This window comes from Bufo bufo, chromosome 5 (assembly GCF_905171765.1).
Source record: "Bufo bufo chromosome 5, aBufBuf1.1, whole genome shotgun sequence".
NCBI lineage: Eukaryota > Metazoa > Chordata > Amphibia > Anura > Bufonidae > Bufo > Bufo bufo.
Window position 1 is genome coordinate 464,482,907 of NC_053393.1, and position 21,423 is coordinate 464,504,329.

Sequence of the window (21,423 nt, forward strand, 5' to 3'; positions counted from 1 at the left end):
CACCGATCTCCTGCCACTTGTCGCGGGAACGTCTGACAGTATTCCCTTCTACAGGTGACCTCCGGAGACCCAGGACCAATCCGGATGAGCTCTGTGAAAGGCCATCACCAAACGACTGGCATTCATGTCAGATGTTGGCACCCACATCCTCTCCTCTGGTCCATAACCCTTCCAGTGAACAAGATACTTAAAGGGATTCTGTCACCTCTCATAACCCAAATTCGGATTTTAAACCAGTCATGCTCCACAGCTTACCTTGAATCAGCTGTGCTGTTCTATATTGTAATCCGTCCAGTAGTTTTGCAGAAAAACGACTTTTATAATTATGCAAATTAACCCTGAAGGTGCCCAGAGGGGCGTTATGTTCCCCTTTGTGTGCCCAGTAACGCCCCTCTTACAGTGCCCAAAACGCCTTCCTCCAGAATCCCTAACCGCCCACAGCGTCTCATCCCTCTACTCCCCCTCCCTGACGGCCGAGCGAAGTCTCGCGCAGACGCAGTACCCACTGAGTGCTGTGCCAGTGCGATTTGCTGGAGACTGAGGGAAGAGTGAGCATCGGACGTCACTGGGCTCGGCGCATGCCCAGTGACGACGATGAAGCTCCTGCCCTCAGTCTCCAGCAAATCGCACTGGCGCAGCCCTCAGTGGGTACTGCGTCTGCGCGAGACTTCGCTCGGCCGTTAGGGAGGGGGAGGAGAGGGATGAGATGCTGTGGGCGGTTAGGGATTCTGGAGGAAGGCGTTTTGGGCACTGTAAGAGGGGCGTTACTGGGCACACAAAGGGGAACATAACGCCCCTCTGGGCACCTTCAGGGTTAATTTGCATAATTATAAAAGTCGTTTTTCTGCAAAACTACTGGACGGATTACAATATAGAACAGCACAGCCGATTCAAGATAAGCTGTGGAGCATGACTGGTTTAAAATCTGAATTTGTGTTATGAGAGGTGACAGAATCCCTTTAAGAGATCTACAGAGAACTCGAGAGTCAATAATCTTGGCGATCTGGAATTCCAAAATGCCGTTCACCCTGAGAGGAGCGGGTGGCAATGGGGACGACTCCAAAGGTTCAACATATCTCTTCAACAAAGATTTGTGAAACGCATTATGAATTTTCAGAGCCTGAGAAATTTCAAGGCGAAAAGCTACAGGATTAATAATGGCAGTGATCTTATATGGACCAATATACCTTGGACCCAACTTCCAAGAAGGAACCTTCAACTTAATATTTCTTGTGGACAGCCACACAAAATCACCCACACTTAGGTCCGGACCATTCATACGTTTCCTGTCAGCCACACGTTTATACTTGTTGCCCATATTCATCAAGTTATTTTGAATTTTCCACCATATAGAAGACAATGATGACGAAAAACGTTTCTCCCCAGGGATACCGGAAGTATCCAAACAAGACAATGTGCCAAATTGCGGGTGAAACCCATATGCCCTAAAAAAAGGCGACTTACCAGTGGACTCCTGGTAAGGCGCCAAAGACAAAAACGAGGACCATTCCTTCTGGTTCTCAGAGACAAAACATCTTAAGTAAGTCTCCAGACTCTGATTAGTGCGCTCCGTCTGTCCATTTGTCTGTGGATGAAAAGTAGAAGAAAAAGACAGTTGTACCCCCAGCCGAGTAGAGAACGCCTTCCAGAATCTGGACACAAACTGAGTCCCACGATCTGAGACCACGTCAGAGGGAATGCCATGAATTTTCACAATGTTGTCGACAAACACTTGCGCAAGTGTTTTCGCATTAGGTAGGGCAGGCAATGCTATAAAGTGCACCATTTTACTAAAACGATCAACTACCAGAATAACTGTCTTTCCAGATGAATTAGGCAGATCAGTAATAAAATCCATAGACAAGTCAGTCCATGGTTTGGAATGTATGGGCAACAGAAGTAGAGATCCAGAAGGTTGAGTATGTGTCACTTTAGCGTGTGCACAGATACTACAGGCCGATACATAGTCCTCAACACACTTACGCAACCCAGACCACCAGAATCTATGAAAGATGAGGTCGGCAGTGGATCTGCGGAACCGTACAGTGATGTTCCTTAAACACCTTATGACGCAATTCTGATGGAACAAACAATTTCCCAGAGGGGCAAGATTCCGGTGCATCTTCCTGAGCCTCTAACACCTTCACCTCTAGGTCAGGTTATAGAGCGGATATCACCACCCCCTCCGACAGTATCGGACTTGGATTTTCAAAATCACCAGCTACAGGAAAACAATGTTCTTAACTCCAGGACAATAAGTGACAATGAAATTGAATCTGGTGAAAAACAAAGACCATCTGGCCTGTCTTGGGTTCAGTCGTTTAGCCGACTCCAGGTAAGCCAGATTATTGTGATCTGTGAACACCGTGATCGGATGAATCGCCCCTTCTAACCAATGACGCCTCTCCTCAAAACCCAACTTAATGGCCAGCAACTCTCTGTTACCCACATCATAATTTCTCTGTGCGGCAGAGAGTTTTTTTTTAAGGAAAAATGCACATGGGCACCATTTACCAGGTGATGGGCCCAGCGATAAGACTGCTCCTACCCCCAACTTGGACACGTTAACTTCCACAATAAAAGGTTGTGATTCATCCGGCTGCACCAATATAGGGGCAGAAGTGAAGCACTCCTTAACTGCAGAAAAAACTCGCAACGCCGAACCAGACCACACTGAAACATCCGTCCCTTTCTTAGTCATGTCAGTTAAGGGTTTCACCACTGTCGAATAGTTCTGAATACATTTTCAGTAATAGTTGGTGAACCCCAAAAACCGCATAAGAGCCTTCAGATTTTCGGGTCGATCCCAGTCCAATACAGCACGGACTTTCTCTGGATCCATTCGAAAACCTGAAGATGACAGCAGGTAGCCCAAGAATTGCACCTCATGCACAACAAAAACACACTTCTCCAATTTTGCGTACAATTTATGATTCTGATGAGTCTTCACGTCTAGGAGAATAAATTAGTAGGTCATCCAAATACACGACATCAAACCTCCCCACCAGATGATGAAAAATGTAATTCACAAAATGCTGGAAAACTGCAGGAGCATTGGTCAACCCAAAAGGCATGACCAGGTTCTCAAAGTGACCCTCTGGGGTGTTAAAAGCAGTCTTACATTCATCCCCTTCCTTGATCCTGACCAGATTATATGCCCCCCTTAAGTCCAACTTGGAGAACACCTTGGCATCAACAATCTGGTTCAACAAATCAGGAATCAAAGGAAGAGGGTAAGGATCACAGACCGTAATCCAATTGAGGTCACGAAAATCCAGACATGGCCTAAGAGTTACGTCCTTTTTTTTTTAACCAAGAAAAACCCTGCGGTCACTGGAGATTTGGAAGGTCTTATGTGTCCTTTAGCCAAACTCTCGGTAATATACTCTCTCATGGCCGCTCTTTCAGGACCAGAAAGGTTATACAACCTAGATTTAGGCAATTTAGCTCCAGGAATAAGGTTGATAAGACAATCATATTCCCGATGCAGGTAAATCTGGGCATCTACTTTCAGAAAATACATCGGCAAAATCAGATATAAAAGAGGGTAATGTTTTAAAGATGTATTCAGACAATTGTCAATACAATAATCAACCCAATCAAGAATCTGTCTAGCTTGCCAATCGATGGTTGGATTGTGCTTGCTTAACCACGGTAAAACCCAAAACCAACAGAGCAGGGATACCTTCCAACACAAAACATGAGATGAATTCCTGATGAAAGTCACCCACTCTTAATCGGATGTCATGCACTATCTGAGATAGAGGTGAGAGAATCAATAGCAAAAATTGAAAAGTTTTTCTCTAATCCACTTGGGGACAACCTGTGCATACGGACAAAGTGAGCATCAATCAGGTTCACCTCTGCCCCACTGTTGATAAACACCTCAATCCCCACAGTCTTGGACTCTAGCGCCACCTCGGCAGTCAGGAGAAATCAGGTACAACCAGTTAAAGACAAATGCACGTTCTCTGACTCTCCTCTCACCCCTCCAAGAGTCAGATGGGAATTAGACTTCCCCTTTTTTTTGCTTTTTGATGCTGAATTCATGGACATACATTGATAAAATGTCTCTTTTGTCTGCAAAAAAAACTAAACAAAACACACTCCCTTCCTACGACTAATACGCTTAAAAGCAGATCCAGGAGTAGCTCACGCTAATTGCATGGGTTCATACCCAGACATAAACCCAGGAGTATCTTCACCCAAAGTGTCAGAGGAAGACTATACATTATGTGATAGTACGTCCTGAGAGTGGGGACCCCTAGATCTCTCTTTCAGTCGTCTATCAATGCGTACTGTAAAAGACATAGCAGATTTCAGAGACTCAGGATTCTCATGAAAGGCCAAAGCGTCCTTCAGTCTCTCTGATAATCCCTGACAAAACAAACTACGGAGAGCCGGATCGTTCCACTCAGTATCCGTAGCCCACCTCCTAAACTCAGAGCAATAGATCTCAGCAGTATGCTCTCCCTGACGAAGGCCACGTAGCTTGGTCCCAGCCAAGGAGGACTGATCCGATCATCATAGATGAGACCCAGAGCTTTGAAAAAGTCATCCACTGACCGGAGAGACTGCGACACAGCCGGAAGAAAAAAAGCCCATGACTGAGCGTCGCATTTAAGCAACAAAATAACCACACCAAATCTCTAAATCTCATCCCCAGATGAGTGTGGACGTAGCCTAAAATACAATTTGAACGCCTTCCTAAACAAAATGAAATGATCACTTCTCCCAGAGAATCTGTCCGGGAGAGCAACTTTAAACTCGAGACAGGCCTGGTAACCACCACCACCACTAGGACCAGCAGCCTGTGGTCTCTGGATCTCCAAGACGGTCGTGCGGAGGTCAGCTATCTCCAAAGACATGCCCTCCAGCTATCCGGCCAGTGCAGCAATAGGATCCATGGCTGTACTGAAACAAGCAAAAAAAAAAATGATGGTTTTGGCGGTTTATAATGTCACGTTCGGTGTGGGAGGGAAAACACCACACCGGACATAGGAGAGAAAGGGGTGAGGGAATAAGGCCTGGAAACTAGGGAAAGGAGATGGACACCTCCTAGTAAAACTCTAATCAAAATCCTGACTTAGGTGAGTTCATACACAGGAATATCTAGTGTCCTAACTCACCCTATAGGAGCCTGGTACTAATGTCAGGACTGAGACAACCTGTTCCTCCAAAAGGAAGGACGAACAGGAGTCTCCCTCAGGCCTTAATACAAATGTCAGGGAAATGCAACACACAAAATAACCCAAACAAAATATAAAAGGGAAAGAAAACACAACTTCAAGTGGCTATGGCAGCACCAGGAACTCAGCCGAGATCCTCAAACCAGCTATCCATAACTCCAACAGAAGCTATAAACCGCATAGCATAGTGGGAGAAACAACAATAAATAGAGAAGGTTAAATGACCATAATAGCCACACCTGGGGAAAGAAGGTATGGCAAGCACCAGAAACAACACAGAAGTCATTTGATCCAAACGGAAAACATGTCAGATCAAACCACGTGTTTCCAGTCTCACCGATCTCCTGCCGCCTGTCGCGGGAACGTCCGTGACAACTGTACTCAATGTAACTTTCATATAACCTATTAGTTTATTCATATCTGATTATTTTGGGAAAAGTGTTAAACTTAAACAACATATTAAGACAAGAGCTCATTTTCAGAAAATTATTATTGTGGGAAGAACAGATGTAGAAGAAGAGGAATATCTCCAAATGGCTATAACTGATGCGCTGTCCCTTCCACTGAGTCTGGCAACATGAGGCGTAAATGCTGTGGGATCTCTGTAGCAGAACTGCATACTGAAAATCCACAGCATTGACACTGCAAGAAAAGTGGATGATATTTCAAAAATCTCATCCACATGCTCTGCAAACACTGTGTAATGTATGCTAACGCTGTGGGTTTTCAATCTGAAGCATATCAGCTTATGGTACGGGTATTACCGATGGCTTTCAACCTCAGCAGTGTAGGTAAGGTGCTGGCTCTCCTTAAAGAGACCAACTGTGTATGGAGAATTATTGGAAATGCTTCACGGGAAAAAATATGCAAAGAGGTATTTCCCAGGGAAAGAGAACCATCTCGCTAGTGCCACCTTCTGGAAGTGGCTCTCTATAAGTCAAAGTCTGACTTTTTAACAAGCCTTGGAACATGACAAGGATAAATAGCCGAGCCAAATATTCATCCGTAAACAGCGGTTTCGGGGTGCATCCGCGACATTAGTAGCGAGTAGGATTTTGACTGGCTTAATGGAAATGCTCCATGGGAAAAAATATGCAAAGATGGTGGCATAGCAAGATGGTTCTCTTTCACTGGGAATAACCTCTTTGCAATCTTCAGCAGTGTATAGGTTGAAAAGCAGCAGAATTTCAACAGGACTCAACACAAAAACAAACCCAATTCAGTCGTTTGCACGGTGACAGATTTCAGCAAGAACTGCTGCAGAGTGTGGCTGTGGATTTTGCCACATGTGGTCAGATCCTTACAGGTGACTAGCAGAGACAGTGGCTGGTTTATTCACAGTAATTGCATAGCATTCTGAAGACTTTACATTCTTGGCTACCAAGCAAGGCGGTGAACTTCAGCATGTTGCAAAGAACTGTCTATGTTATAGCACTGGTCACTCTTTATCCAAATATTCATTTCCCATGTAAAAGCACATGTGCTTCCTCTCAAAATGTTTGTAGGCGAGAAACGTAAACTTGCTTTGTTCAGCCTGTATATATTTATGTTACAGTGGAAGGAAATTGGCCAATGTCAGCAGTGTACATGATAGGCTTCTTACCAGCAGATAGCCATCTCTCTGGATAGCACATGAGGGTGCCGTTTGCAGATTTCCTAAAACCACCAATGATTCGCACAATTAAGGCTCTTGAAAAGTCAAGGTCACATTATTTCACCTGAATGCTTCTAAGTGGTGCATTGATTACAAGATAAATGAGCCCTGACTGAGTACAGTGTCCCCAAAACATATACTGGCAAATGATACTGCTCAATAAACCTTGCAAATAGTACAAGTCTTCACAAATAAAAACCTTTTCTCTGTACACAAAATCGTTATATCATGCTAAAACATATATAATGATCATATTGAACGTTTCGCTCAGGTTCATGGCAGTAGTTGCTTAGCAAGAATGTTCTTTCCGGGTCTTTTAGGAAATGACAAAATCACAATATATAGACTATACAGTTGAAGGTCAGAATTAAAGAAATAGCGCATGGTTGGCTAGGCTTCTTCCTAACCAATGGAAGCCGATATATTTCTATATTATGTCTATTCTGTTGGATCCATAGCACCAACATATTCCTCAGCGCTGTACACAGATTCACATAACTCACGCTTAATACAAAGGATGGACTACTCTAACACATCGACTCTAGAGATAGGAGGATGAAACAGTAGCAACCGGTCACTTTCTATTGGATATAAAACTTACATCTACCATTTTTCTTTCCCTATTTATATGCTTTCTATTTAATACTGTCCTCCTTGCACAATGTATAGAGGCAGCGGATACTGTGAAAAAAAATCTATGGTGCTGGGTTAATTAATAAAATCTTGGATGGAGCAACATTATTTTTTTAAGCACATACAAAATGTGACAGCTACATTGACTCCAGAGTTCATGTAATAACTTGTGTCTCAAATCCAGGGAAAAAGAACAATTTCTGTAGTGGTGCAGATAAGCACAGCTGAATGGAAAAGTGATTTATTTCACGTATCTATTACAGGCTGTTGACACTGACCCGGAACACAGCAACAAGGTAATATTCTTATCACTAATAATTATAACACTTATATAGTCTGCACTGCTTAATAAAAGCAAGATGATGGGGATATGTCAAGGACACAGATCTTCTACATATTAAAATAACAATATAACATACAGATCTGGGCTGTCTGTGGCTTTGGATATTGAATGTGATTTCAACTTAAAACGGTGCAGGAAAGACCAATATTGGATCCTGAGGCCAGTCTAGCTTGACGATTAAACATTATTTTGGTCACTTAAATCATGCCAATATCATTGTCTATAAGTACCCACTAGTTTACATCTATTTTTTTTTTACCTTTTTAACACATTTTAGCATTTTCTCCAAACACTAATCCCATCATGCTCCCTACCTGGTGGAGTTTCTGTATGTTCCCAGACATAACACTCATACTAGGTGCCTACTTGTTCTTTAACTTCCCCAGGGTGTATTAGATACCCCGATCAGGCAGCAGACTATCGGGAGGGAAGCAAACTCCTCCACAACATGGGAAGGAACAATCACTCGTTCCCATGATGTATAGTAGTTTGCTGGCAGCAGATCGTAATTAGACAGCATGATCGTCCATCGGCAAATCCTGACCATGCAAGCATGCCAGGTCCCTCGTAGTTCATAGCACATAAACTGGCCATACATATATGATGTATGGACAAATGTATGGTCAACACCTATCTCCCCTGACTACTACAAAAGCAACCATGCTTGTTCAGCCAGGGGCAATTTGAAATTTGGCATGTTCTCTACGGACAGCACACGTACGCATTGACTGTTTGTTCACACATCAGTAGACACTCACTACTCTGGTCCATGATGCGGACCAAACACGCTTATTAAAGTCTAGGAAAAACCACTGACACAACAAGAATGGCATCCGTGTTTGGTCCGTTTTCACTAACCATAGGTAGCATATTCTCTGGAAATTAATTTTCAGCTGAGCAGTTTCCGTGGAATATGGATGACATATGGAGGGCAAAAATGAACACACAAACCAAACACTGATTCTTCAGTGATGAAACACAGATGGATTTTCCAAGGATGTCGAATGGACAAAGAAATGTGAAGGAGGCCTGAGTCTTGCCCCCTCAAACACCAGTTGGACTGCCCCTTTATAAAAAAAAAATTGACTATAATGATAGTATTAGATAACAAAGAAAAGATCTCCATTTACCAGTTACAGGTAGCTACATATTGTTGACCCCTACTGACAGATTATGAATCCAGTTAATTTATAGGTTAAGTTTATACTGTATATGACAGTAAACCTCTGTCTAAATGTACCAGGGTGCACCAACAATTATCTAATGTGTTTGTGCACCAATAGTCTCTAAATAGTGGGCAACAACCAGCCACACTGAGGATAATCCACAGGAAAAATTTAGGGTGGGGGAGTTCCCTCAATTTTGGGGATGAAACTGACCACTTCACATTTCACCAAAAATGACTCCCTGAAGTCTGACTTTTTAAGAAAGTTTAAGACAGTATGGCGGTATATTGCCGTAATCTCGCGATGCGCGGAATAGTGTTCCTTCCCTTTGCTGGCATCAGCCTCAGGGAAGGAACTGCGCATGTGCGAGCTCGCGCATCTTGAGATTACGGCAATCTAACTGTGACGAAAGGAGGAGATTCGGCGGACATAGGCGGTGCTGGGCTCCTTCACAGGGGGGCGTGGCTGGGCACCAGGAAGGTTCGTACAGCCCCTTGGGCACCTTACAAGGCTCATTTACATATCTCTAAAATAATTTTTTAAACAAAATAAAAGCACACAGCCCTATAGGACCGGTATATTGCAGACATGCTAGCGGCGATCTAGCCGTGCATGTCCGCAGCTCTAAAAACGAGGTGACAGAATCCCTTTAATTGCCATCTTGGCTGATCTTTCTTATTTCTGGGTAAAGAGACCTAAAAAAACAACTGCATGGACTTAGAGGATCTGTCACCACAAAATGCGGTGCAACCCGCAAGCAGGATGTTATAGAACAGGAGGAGCTGAGAAGATTGAAATACACCATATTTTTCGGACTATAAGAGGCACTTTCCCCCCCCAAAAAAAGTGGGGGTAAAATGGCAGTAAATCTTATAGTTCGATGGAAACTGTCATTAGCATTCGGGTGGCACAGGGAGCTCCACTTCTTCTTCCGAGCTCCGCTTTGTGTCCTGACTGCGTACAGCATCAGGAAGTAGTGCACGTAGGTGCGCACTATGACCTGACACTGTGCAATGTCAAGTCAGAGCGTGGCGTGTCCTGGAAGAAGACTAGGGAGCGGTGAGTGGATCTGGAGCAAGCAAGGTAAGTTTTTTTATTTTTTATGTCTGATCTGAGGTCTGATAGGGGTTTGAACTGAGGTCTGATGGGGGTCCGATCTGAGGCTCATGGGGAGTCCGATTTGAGGCTCATGGGGGTTTGATCTTAGGCTGATGGGGTCTGATCTAAGGCTGATGGAGCTTAAGGGTCTGACTATGGTGTGACCTGAGGTCTGATGGAGCTTGGAGGTCTGATCTGAGGGCAGACAAAGAATGGGGGTCTGATGAGGAGCTGATGTAAAATATTTATACATGTAGACTGAATATGCAATTATCAGGAAGAAGGTGAGAACTTCATTTACAAAAAAGGGATAGTTACTAGAATCGCTCCTTCTCATACAGATTAATTTTTTCTGGGCAGCAAATCGCTGTTCACACAGCACATTCTGATGCCCAGAAACAATGATTTAGGTGTCCACATCAAAAATGATTTCAACTAATACTGGGTCCCAATAATTGCCCCATGTAAATCTGCCTTAATACATCAAATCGTATCAATTGCTGATAAGATGGCCACCAGGTACAGCTGAGCTGAGAATCATCAGAGATATAAATGTATAAATGACAAGTTTTAGTGAATCTTTTCCTGTAAAACTATAGATCAATCTGCTCAGCTCCTTCTGCTCTACAACATTCTCCCGCAAACTGCATTGCATTTGGTCCTCTTTAAAGTTCAGTTTTCACCATCAACCTTCAAAAGCAACTAATGTACCCTTTTCTTTTGTCAAGAAGAAATAGTCTGTAAGAAGGCTCGTTCTAGGACTTAGCAACTTGAAGAACTTCAAGGAATAAAATGCTCGAAGCAGCCATGACAACATATAAAGGACATATACTGCAGGTCCTAGTGGCTAAGGCTAATAGGACGCTCTATTGTCACATGTTCAGTTTAAAAGGGTTTCTGTCAGCAGGAAAATGGTTATTAACCTGGCTGACATTAGTGATGTACTAATGTCAGCTGAACATAACTATATTAGTGCCATCTCACTGCGTGCCGCCATTATTGAGAAAAAAAATAACTCTTATAATATGCAAATAAGTCTCTAGGAGTGGGGGGGGTGGGCGTTGTTTCTGCTCCTAGAGGCTCCGTTCTCCCACCTCTGGCCACTCCCTGCTACACTTGATTGACAGGGCCAGGAAGTGCTGGTCTCCACTTGCCTGCCGTGGAAATCTCGCGCCTGCGCCAATCCGTTTAGTATTCGGCGCAGGCGCAGTGAGTGAAACCGTCAGCCGGCGAGCGTCCTTCACTCACTGTGCCAAATACTGAACGGGGCTGCGCAGGTGCAAGATTTCCACGGCAGACAGAGCCGGCAAGAGGACACCAGGGCTGCCTGGTCCTGTCAATCAAGTGTAGCAGAGCGTGGCCAGAGATGGGAGAACGGAGCCTCTAGGAGCAGGAGCAACGCCTCCCCTACTCCTAGAAGCTCATGTGCATATTATAAAAGTTATTTTTTTCTCAATAACGGCGGCACGCAGTAAGATGGCACTAATATAGTTATGTTCAGCTGACATTAGTACATCACTAATGTCAGCCAGGTTAATAACCATTTTCCTGCTGACAGAAACCAATTTGAAATAAAAGTAAATCAAGACACCTACATACAGTAACACTGTACACACATGGAAATATTAGGAATACTTACACAATGCACATTTTCCATACATGAAAATATACAGTGAATTCTTAAACATCCCAAAATAGAAGCCCATCTCTGGTAGACTGTGCCTGAGTTCCAATATATCAAAGTTACAAGAAGTCGAAGAATGGTACATTTCACCAAATACGCTTTGTGAACACAAGGCTTTATTTGTTCGGTAAAACCTCAATTCAAGTCACCCTCAATAGGCCAAAAATCATAGCACACAATGACACATTTACATCAACGTATTTATGATTAATGTTTCAAATATGTTCCTCTAAAAAGTCATTCAGCAGTAAAAGCATCTTAAACTGAATGCTTTAGTATGGAGAAAGGAAATCAAATAAGGCTTTTCTGTCGATGATGCCAGGACTTCATCTCTTCCGCAAATAATAAATGAGAGACAGAGAGTTGGGCATCAATCACAGCACAGTGAAAGCTGTTATCTCACCGAAACACAGCTGAATCATGTACTTGTGCTGGGACAAGAATGGTACATAGGAAGAACTAGAAGACATTATCGATCTAAACCATATTTCCATGGCAGCTATTGCTGATCTTTAGTCTTACAGCCACTGAATATTTCTGATAAGTAGCTAAAGTCACTGGAAGCAGGAAGACCTGAGAGCTACTTGGACTGCAAAATAGGAGGTGAAATAAATGAAGGCGATTGTGGAGAGATGCAACTGCACACAGGGTAGAGGCAACCATCCAACACCCAGCGAGTATTATACATGGATCCCATCAATTAAACAGGACTCATGCATGATTCTGGACAACTGTCTCGCCAAGTGTCCCATGGCATCTTTCCACATCAGATGTTACTAGGTGCGAGAGTATTCCCGGATAACCCATTATAATATAAATTTAGCCTGACAGCAGCATCTTATAGGGCGGGAGGAGCTGAGCAGATTGAAATATATATATATATATATATATATATATATACCAAGGAAAAAAGGCGGCACTGGTACAAGATCAGTTGAAGTTAGGGTGCCACCTGGGTGAATAAAGTTAGCACCACCTGGGTGAATAAAGGTTCACTTTCTTTTATCTCTTGGAGTGCCGCACGTTTTTCTGGATTTATATATATATATATATATATATATATATATATATATATATATATATATATATATAGTGGAAGAGATACATTAGAATCTATTAAATTAAATAACTGCTCAATCTGGACTGAGGAGTCCAGTGGCTAGTCGTACCCATTGATTAACAGCCTTCCATGTACGTATAACTGCATATAGAAATAGCTGTCAATCACTGAGTAGGACCACCCACTGGACTCCTAAACTCACACTGAACAGGAATTTAAATGAACCGATTACAAGTTTTACGGAATCTTTTCCCACAAAACTATACATCAATCTGCTCAGCTTCTCCTGCATTATAACATCGAAAAAACGATTTGATACATATGCAAATTAACATAAAAGAGTCATATCTTACTTGTGTGACCAGAGAAGAGTCATATTTTCAAGCTCTGACTCATCTCAGGTTAATTTGCATATGTATCAAATCGTTTTTTTACACAATAAAAGCACACAGAGCTATGGGGACTGGGTATTGCGGATGTGCAACCCATCTAGCAACCCATGTCCTCAGCTCTATACCCCAAATCCCGGTGACAGGTTCCCTTTAAATGTGATTAGTTCCCTTTAACGTACTCTCTGGGCTTTAATACACTCTTAACACACTGAAATGCATAACTGTTTATTTACTGTATCCTTCGAATTCAAGTTGAATATGTAGGGAAGACCAAAAATTGGGGTGCAGCATGGTTACATATTTCATCAAGATAAAAGGTTCGAAACATTGTGGCATTTAACCAATTATCATGTACATCACAATGTAACTTTACAGTAGAGGTCCTCAACACACTTAGGGCTCTTTCACACTTGCGTTCTTGTCTTCCGGCATAGAGTTCCGTCGTCGGGGCTCTATGCCGGAAGAATCCTGATCAGGATTATCCCAATGCATTCTGAATGGAGAGAAATCCGTTCAGGATGCATCAGGATGTCTTCAGTTCCGGAACGGAACGTTTTTTGGCCGGAGAAAATACCGCAGCATGCTGCGCTTTTTGCTCCGGCCAAAAATCTGGAACACTTGCCGCAAGGCCGGATCCGGAATTAATGCCCACTGAAAGGCATTGATCCGGATCCGGCCTTAAGCTAAACGTCGTTTCGGCGCATTGCCGGAGCCGACATTTAGCTTTTTCTGAATGGTTACCATGGCTGCCGGGACGCTAAAGTCCTGGCAGCCATGGTAAAGTGTAGTGGGGAGCGGGGGAGCAGTGTACTTACCGTCCGTGCGGCTCCCTGGGCGCTCCAGAATGACGTCAGGGCGCCCCAAGCGCATGGATCATGTGATCGCATTGGACACGTCATCCATGCGCATGGGGCGCTCTGACGTCACTCTGGAGCGCCCCGGGAGCCGCACGGACTGTAAGTATACCGCTCCCCGCTCCTACTATGGCAACCAGGACTTTAAAAGCGTCCTGGGTGCCATAGTAACACTGAAAGCATTTTGAAGACGGTTCCGTCTTCAAATGCTTTCAGTACACTTGCGTTTTTCCGGATCCGGAGTGTAATTCCGGCAAGTGGAGTACACGCCGGATCCGGACAACGCAAGTGTGAAAGAGGCCTAAGTTTGACAGCCGCATTCAACTGTGATAAAGAGCCAAATAATGTCTGTGTTGATATGTACTTCTTTAGAACCAAGTACTATAGCTTTAGCACCAGCTTGATGACGCTGACCATGGACATTGTATTGATACTGGGGAAGATTTATTAATCTTAAACTTATGTGGACCCAGCCCCCTCCTAGCTAACCGTGTCCATCTTTTTTGCCATTTTTCAAAAGTGGCAAAAGGTGAAAACAGTCACAAATTATTGTGAAATATAATTTGTACCATAATGTGCGACTTTTTTCTTTTACGCCACAAAATGGATCAATTAGTTCCCCTCTTGTTTTTGGCCTTGGTAAATTAGTGTACAGTAGTATTTGCAGATACCAATACTAAGGGAGTGGCATGTGGTCTCCATCTACAGATCAGGGATCTTTACTTTAAAATATGAAGATCATGAACAACTGCACTATTACGATAAGACCACATGTTCTTTCATATGTCATTGTTCACAGAACATTTAACTATATATCACTATAATATCGAAAAATCTTAATGATTTGCAGTGGAGCATTTTTTCTGTGCACAATAGATATACAGTATTCCATACAGTATTTTTGTCCTTGCACATATACTGCAGATCACAACATGCTTTATGGGCAGAGCAACAAAATTGCCAGTATAAGGCTGTGGAAGATGTGGACACAATAGATGACATTGACATAACTTTGCTACAATTGCAACAGCTGTGGAAAATGACTTGCGGCGATTGGGAGAAAAGAATATGAACACAATAGAAAATAGGAATGAATAATATAAATCCTGTAATATATCAAAGCTTGCTAAATATTAAGTTGCCAAACAGAACCTCCTGCCTTCATGGAAAGGCTAAGTTAAACTACTGAGACCCTGCTGCCACCAGGAAATAAGTGTGAGGAGTCAGGACTCCCTTCTCCATGCACTGCTCAGGCTCACAATGCAGAACAGGTATATATGTAAATGTGGGAGTAGTGGGGGAGACGAGCGGGTTGACTGGGGAACGTGCCCTGGGAGAAGAAGTTTGAGGGCATGCCTGGGCAGTTCAGCTGAGCTGCACTGCTCCCCAGAGGTCCAGACATCGCGCTGCTGGGCTGTGAGGAAGGAGCGCTGCAGGCCCAGGAATCAGCCTCCTCCTACACAGCCCTGCAGCGTGATGTGTCTGCTGCTGCTGGGGAACGCTGGATGTGATCAGATCAACGGGGAAACAGGTGAGTATTTGTTTTTACTTTAAATAATGGAGTTAGAGGGGCACACTGTGGACATAACTACTGTGAGGGGCACAAAGTCAGCATAATTACTGTGAAAGGGCACCATGTGGGTATTAGTACTGAGGGGCACAATGTGGGCATTACAACTGTGAGGGGGGCACAATGTGGGCATTACAACTGTGAGGGGGCACAATGTGGGCATTACAACTGTGAGGGGGCATGATGTGGTCATTACTACTGTGAGGGGGCACAATGTGAGAATAACTACTGTGAGTGGGCACACACAATGTTGGCATTACTCTTGTAAGGTGGCACAATGTGGTCATTACTACTGTGAGGGGGTACAATGTGGGCATTACTACTGTGAGGGGGTACAATGTGGGCATTACTACTGTGAGGGGGCACAATGTGAGTATTAGAACTGTGTGGCAGATCTAAGGGGAAAGCAATGCCCTAGCTTACCCTACTATACCATTGGGATGGCTCAGTCTTACAGGGCCAGCACAGAGCCCCCTGCAGGGTATTTGACAGGTACCCTGATGGATCCCATTATAAGTCAGTGAAATTCATTGTGATCTCTTTGAAAAAGTATCTATCATAGTGTCTATTAGGAACAGAATCCATAATATTAGCGTGAACAGAGCATAATTAATGTATGAATTGCAATAGTGAATGGAAGAAAACTCAGAGTGCAGTCCATTCCATCAATTAATGGGATTGTTTCTCCAAAATGTAAAAATAAAATAAAAAATCAGCAGCAGCAAATATAAAAAAAAAAAAATACAAAAAAACAGTATCCGCCTTTTAAATCCCCCAACTATCCAGCGATGATATGCCTTCTGAAGCCAATCACTGGCCTCAGCAGTAATGTTTGTAATTATGGTGCATACCCACTGAGGCCAGTCATGATCAGCTGCTGGTATGGCATATCAACACTTCTGCAACAGAAAAAAGGTCCACTTGCGACCAATGGTGCACCATGCTGGAACAGCAGGAGGTTTAACATGGGAGTATTCTTTTTGTTACATTTTATAACAGGAAAAATCCATAATAATAATAATAATAATAATAAAAAAAAATAAAAGTCAATTATACACTAAATGTAAAATCTGGGCTGCGCATGTAGGCAATTTAGATTTTTAAGAGTAACGGCAGGTGCTAATAAAATAAGCCTGCAAATAAATATATGTCATGTCTATGACCAACTTTAGTATGAAATCAGAGGTGGCCATATACCTTAGAGAGCTGTCAGACAACAGAAGTGTGCGGGGAAATGGGAATATGTTGCTGCCAAAATCCTCATTGATCTAACATGTAGGGCCGATGTACATAACAGGAAAATCTCCAAATGTACACACCACATATATGGTCCAGACTTATGTAAAAATACGCTATGCTGTTGCATATGTCTGCCAATGACTTAAAAAATGCACTGTATAAAAAAATGTATATTGTGGGATGCGCTGTATTGAAAAGCACAGGCATGCAATAACATGAAAAAAAAACCCTGTAAATAACCTAGTTTAATCGAGTAGAAAAAGAAATCTGAATTTTCAGTGAGGGAAATATCCATCCAAATTCTAAAGCAGGATTTAAAAATAAATCTCCTTACCCTACATTTCTGATGGATCAGAAATCAGTTCTAGTACCCCAGACCTGATAATTATCATTTATTGTCTGTCAATAATTATTAGGCTTATGGTCACATACAGCATTTCCTATAGACTGTTACCACCAAACTTTTTAAGAGAGAAGTTATAAAGACCTACTTGTTGTTCCCTCTTGTCAGGTGTCTTGGCTACAGATGGCAAGATCTGATCCCTGGTAAGCTTCTGTACAAAATCAATGCGTCTGAATTCTTCTCGTCCATTCAGTTTGCACATAACTCCGGCCTTGAGGGTTGGAGAAAGAGCAAATAAATACTTAAATCCACAGTCAAAAGACATGGCAGTGATGACAAGTTCACTTTAGACTCATATTCTGCAATAGTTTAACAGATCATGTAGAACAGAGAACACACATGAATGTGCCAAGCTCAGCGCTGTATGAAATTAGCCTAAATCACAATCCACTATGTGTGTGACTGATATGCTGACTTTTGTTTGTTCCTCCCCACCTATATCCTGTTACATCAGAGAATTGTAACAAGAGGTTAAAACCCATGGGAAAGCTGGTCAGAAACAATTGTGACATTGGCTGAAGAGATGTAGGCTCGTCATTCCTAAAAATAACATTGTAGCACCTCCTTTTCAGCTACTCGAGTCCTTGGCCCTGACCACTAAATACATTTTCAAGTCCAGCACAGAGCGGGAGCTGCTGCTTGAACTAGTACAATGCTCCATTTATTTACAATATTTATATGTTCTCCAAAAGTTTTCAGCAATCTTAGAAATTCTGTAAAAATTTAGCTTAGCAACAGGATTTTTAACCAATAAAATACAATGAACTCCAAAAAAAAAAAAGATTACATCGGAGTTCATTTATAACTCCCATTTGACACCTGTGGTCACCAACCTGTAGATCTCCAGTTGCTACAGAACTACAACTGTCAGCATAGCAGGACAGTCAAAGCTGTACACTGCTGTAGAGTCACCGGTTTGAGACTGCTGTTTTACTGGTGGTCTGATCAGAAATCTATGCCTTTTGTCCAGAGTTCTGTCAGTCATATGAGACTACTTCTTCCTTGTAGCCTGTCCATTAAAGGGGTTCTCTGGGAAAGCTGATTATTTTTTTTACCAAGTGCCCACAACCTGCCGCCATAAAGAGAAGATTCATGCTTACCTTCCCGCCGCTCTGGTCCTCCACTGTGTCCATGTTCTGGTCCCCGGAGTGTTCACATATGGCACGGCATGGTCACATGCTCTTCTGCACCCAATAAGTGTCTTCAGTGGTGACATGCTGCTTCTAGCCATGTCACCTCTGAAGCCAGTTACTGGCTGCAGCAGAGCATGTGACCATGCCAATGCAGCACCAGATATAAATGATCCAGGGTCTAACACATGGACAGAGAGGAGTCAGCACAGAGGACCAGAGAGGCGGGGAGCAGGTAAGGCTACTTTCACACTTGCGGCAGTGTGATCCGGCGGGCAGTTCCGTCGTCGGAACTGCCCACCGGATCCGCCGATCTGCCGCTGACTGAAAGCATTTGTGAGGCGGATCCGGATGCGGATCCGTCTCACAAATGCATTGCAAGGACGGATCGGTCTTATGAATTTTTTCACATTTTTACCGGTCTGTGCATGTGCAGCATGTGCAGCATGTGAAGGACGGATCCGGCATTCCGGTATTCTGAATGCCGGATCCGGCGCTAATACATTCCTATGGGAAAAAATACTGGATCCGGCATTCAGGCAAGTCTCCAGTTTTTTTCGCCGGAGAGAAAACCGTAGCATGCTGCGGTTTTCTCTTTTGCCTGATCAGTCAAAACGACTGAACTGAAGACATCCTGATGCAAACTGAACGGATTACACTCCATTCAGAATGCATGGGGATAAAACTGATCAGTTCTTTTCCGGTATAGAGCCCATGTGACGGAACTCTATGCCGGAAAAGAAAAACGCAAGTGTGAAAGTACCCCAAGTATGAATCTTCTGTTTACAGAGGTAGGCTGCAGGCACTTGCTAAAAAAAATAAAATAAAAAAATCAACATTCCCTGAGAACCCCTTTAAGCTGGTCCATGGAGTTAGCTATTTCTTAGCAGCTATAATTTTACTACATGGTCACTGAGTCTTCATATACAGTGAGGAACAGAAGTATTTGAACACCCTGCGATTTTGCAAGTTTTCCCAATCATGGAGGGGTCTGAAATTCACATTGTAGGTGCATTCCCACTTTGAGAGACAGAATAAAAAAAATAAAAAAAATCAGGAAATCACATTGTATGATTTTTAAAGAATGTATTTGTCTTGCACTGCCCAACATAAGTATTTGAACACCTGAGAAACAGCAAGAATTCTGGCTCTCAAAGACCTGCGTCGTGGGATATTACTGATGATAAGAAAGGTGAGGAATCAGCCCAGAACTACAAGGGAGGAGCTGGTCAATGACCTGAAGAGAGCTGGGACCACAGTTTCAAAGGTCACTGTCGGTAGAACATCACGCCGTCATGGCTGCAAGAAAGGTTCCCCTGCTCAAGTCATCACATGTCCAGGCCCATCTGAAGTTTGCCAGTGACCATCTGGATGATCCAGAGGAGTCATGGGAGAAAGTCATGTGGTCAGATGAGACCAAACTAGAACTTTTTGGTCTAAACTTTACTCGTCGTGTTTGGAGGAAAAAGAAGGATGAGTTGCATCCCAAAAACACCATCCCTACTGTGAAGCATGGGGGTGGTAACAATATGCTTTGGGGGTGCTTTTCTGCGAAGGGGACAGGACGACTGCACTGTATTAAGGAGAGGATGAATGGGGCCATTTATTGTGAGTTTTTGAGCAACAACCTCCTTCCCTCAGTCAGAGCATTGGGTCGTGGCTGGGTCTTCCAACATGACAATGACCCGAAGCACACAGCCAGGATAACCAAGGAGTGGCTCCGTAAAAAGCATATCAAGGTTCTGGAGTGGCCTAGCCAGTCTCCAGACCGAAATCCAATAGAAAATCTTTGGAGGGAGCTGAAACTCTGTGTTGCTCAGCGACAGACCCGAAACCTGACAGATCTAGAGGAGATCTGTGTGGAGGAGTGGGCCAAAATCCCTGTTGCAGTGTGTGAAAACCTGGTCAAGAAAGGCTTCTGTACCAAATATTAACACTGATTTTCTCAGGTGTTCAAATACTTATGTTCAGCAGTGCAAGACAAATACATTCTTTAAAAATCATACAATGTGATTTCCTGATTTTTTTATTCTGTCTCTCAGAGTGGGAATGCATCTACAATGTAAATTTCAGACCCTTCCATGATTTCCAAGTAGGAGAACTTGCAAAATCACAGGGTGTTCAAATACTTCTGTTCCTCACTGTAAATACACATCCCTGCTTTCTGCCCTTTATGGCACCACATGTTACATTTTGCAATCAACATACTATTTTCTATGAAAGTCTATAGTTTTTATACAGCATCTACACAAAACTCTACACATTTAGGCCCTGATTTACTAAGACTAGCATTTTGTATGGTCCTAAGAGTAGCATTTCGTAAGGTGCACACCCCCTAATAATTTTGACACATCTCAGATCCTAAACTACACTGTTTGTTAGTAGAGAACTGCTAACAAACAGCTCTTGGAGACTGGGGGTCAGTACACTGGGGGTTTCTGAAACCAAATCCCATGGTAATCAAAGGATATCTGGGCCAGTTTCAGTCTAAAAAGGGGTGGTCTTTACAAGAAATCCACATTTAGGGCATGTGAATCTGAACTAAAAATAACCACATTAAATATTAATCCTTGAGTTGTTTCTAAGAAACCAGAGTAAGAACCAATGTGTGCATCAGCTTCCAGCTTTCCAAAACTGTTGAATATCTTTCTGAATGCTGAAAGGAAAAACTGCCTAGTGTTTTTTTTTTCTTTAGATTTACATCTACTTAGGAACTGTATCTCAAGAGAGGGGTCTCTGGTTTGGGATCCACTGGATATTAGCCATACCAAAGTGTGGTTAGAAAGAATATAACCATAACAAAAGAAATTAGCTGCTACACACAACTTGTCCATGCAGCATCAGCTGATCACCAATGGTTTTCGTAGAAGGATCCATTGTAATGAGATGTTGGCTGGGGCATTATTTTTTATTTTTTGTAAGGAAACAGATGTCCAGATGGGACATCAATTTCCAATTATGGAGTACAGGAAATCTATGACATTCCTCTACAGTGTTGTCTCTATGTA

At 43.0% G+C, this 21,423-nt stretch overlaps 1 protein-coding gene across 2 annotated transcripts in view; it reads right to left on the reverse strand.

Annotated features, from left to right (window-relative positions):
- Positions 1-21,423, reverse strand: part of RAPGEF5 (Rap guanine nucleotide exchange factor 5) — a 358,807-nt gene that overhangs the window by 104,087 nt on the left and 233,297 nt on the right. For both annotated transcript variants that reach the window (XM_040433729.1, XM_040433730.1), the window contains one exon: positions 17,374-17,496. In XM_040433729.1, coding sequence (XP_040289663.1) covers positions 17,374-17,496 — 123 coding nt within the window. The remainder of the gene's footprint in view (positions 1-17,373; positions 17,497-21,423) is intronic.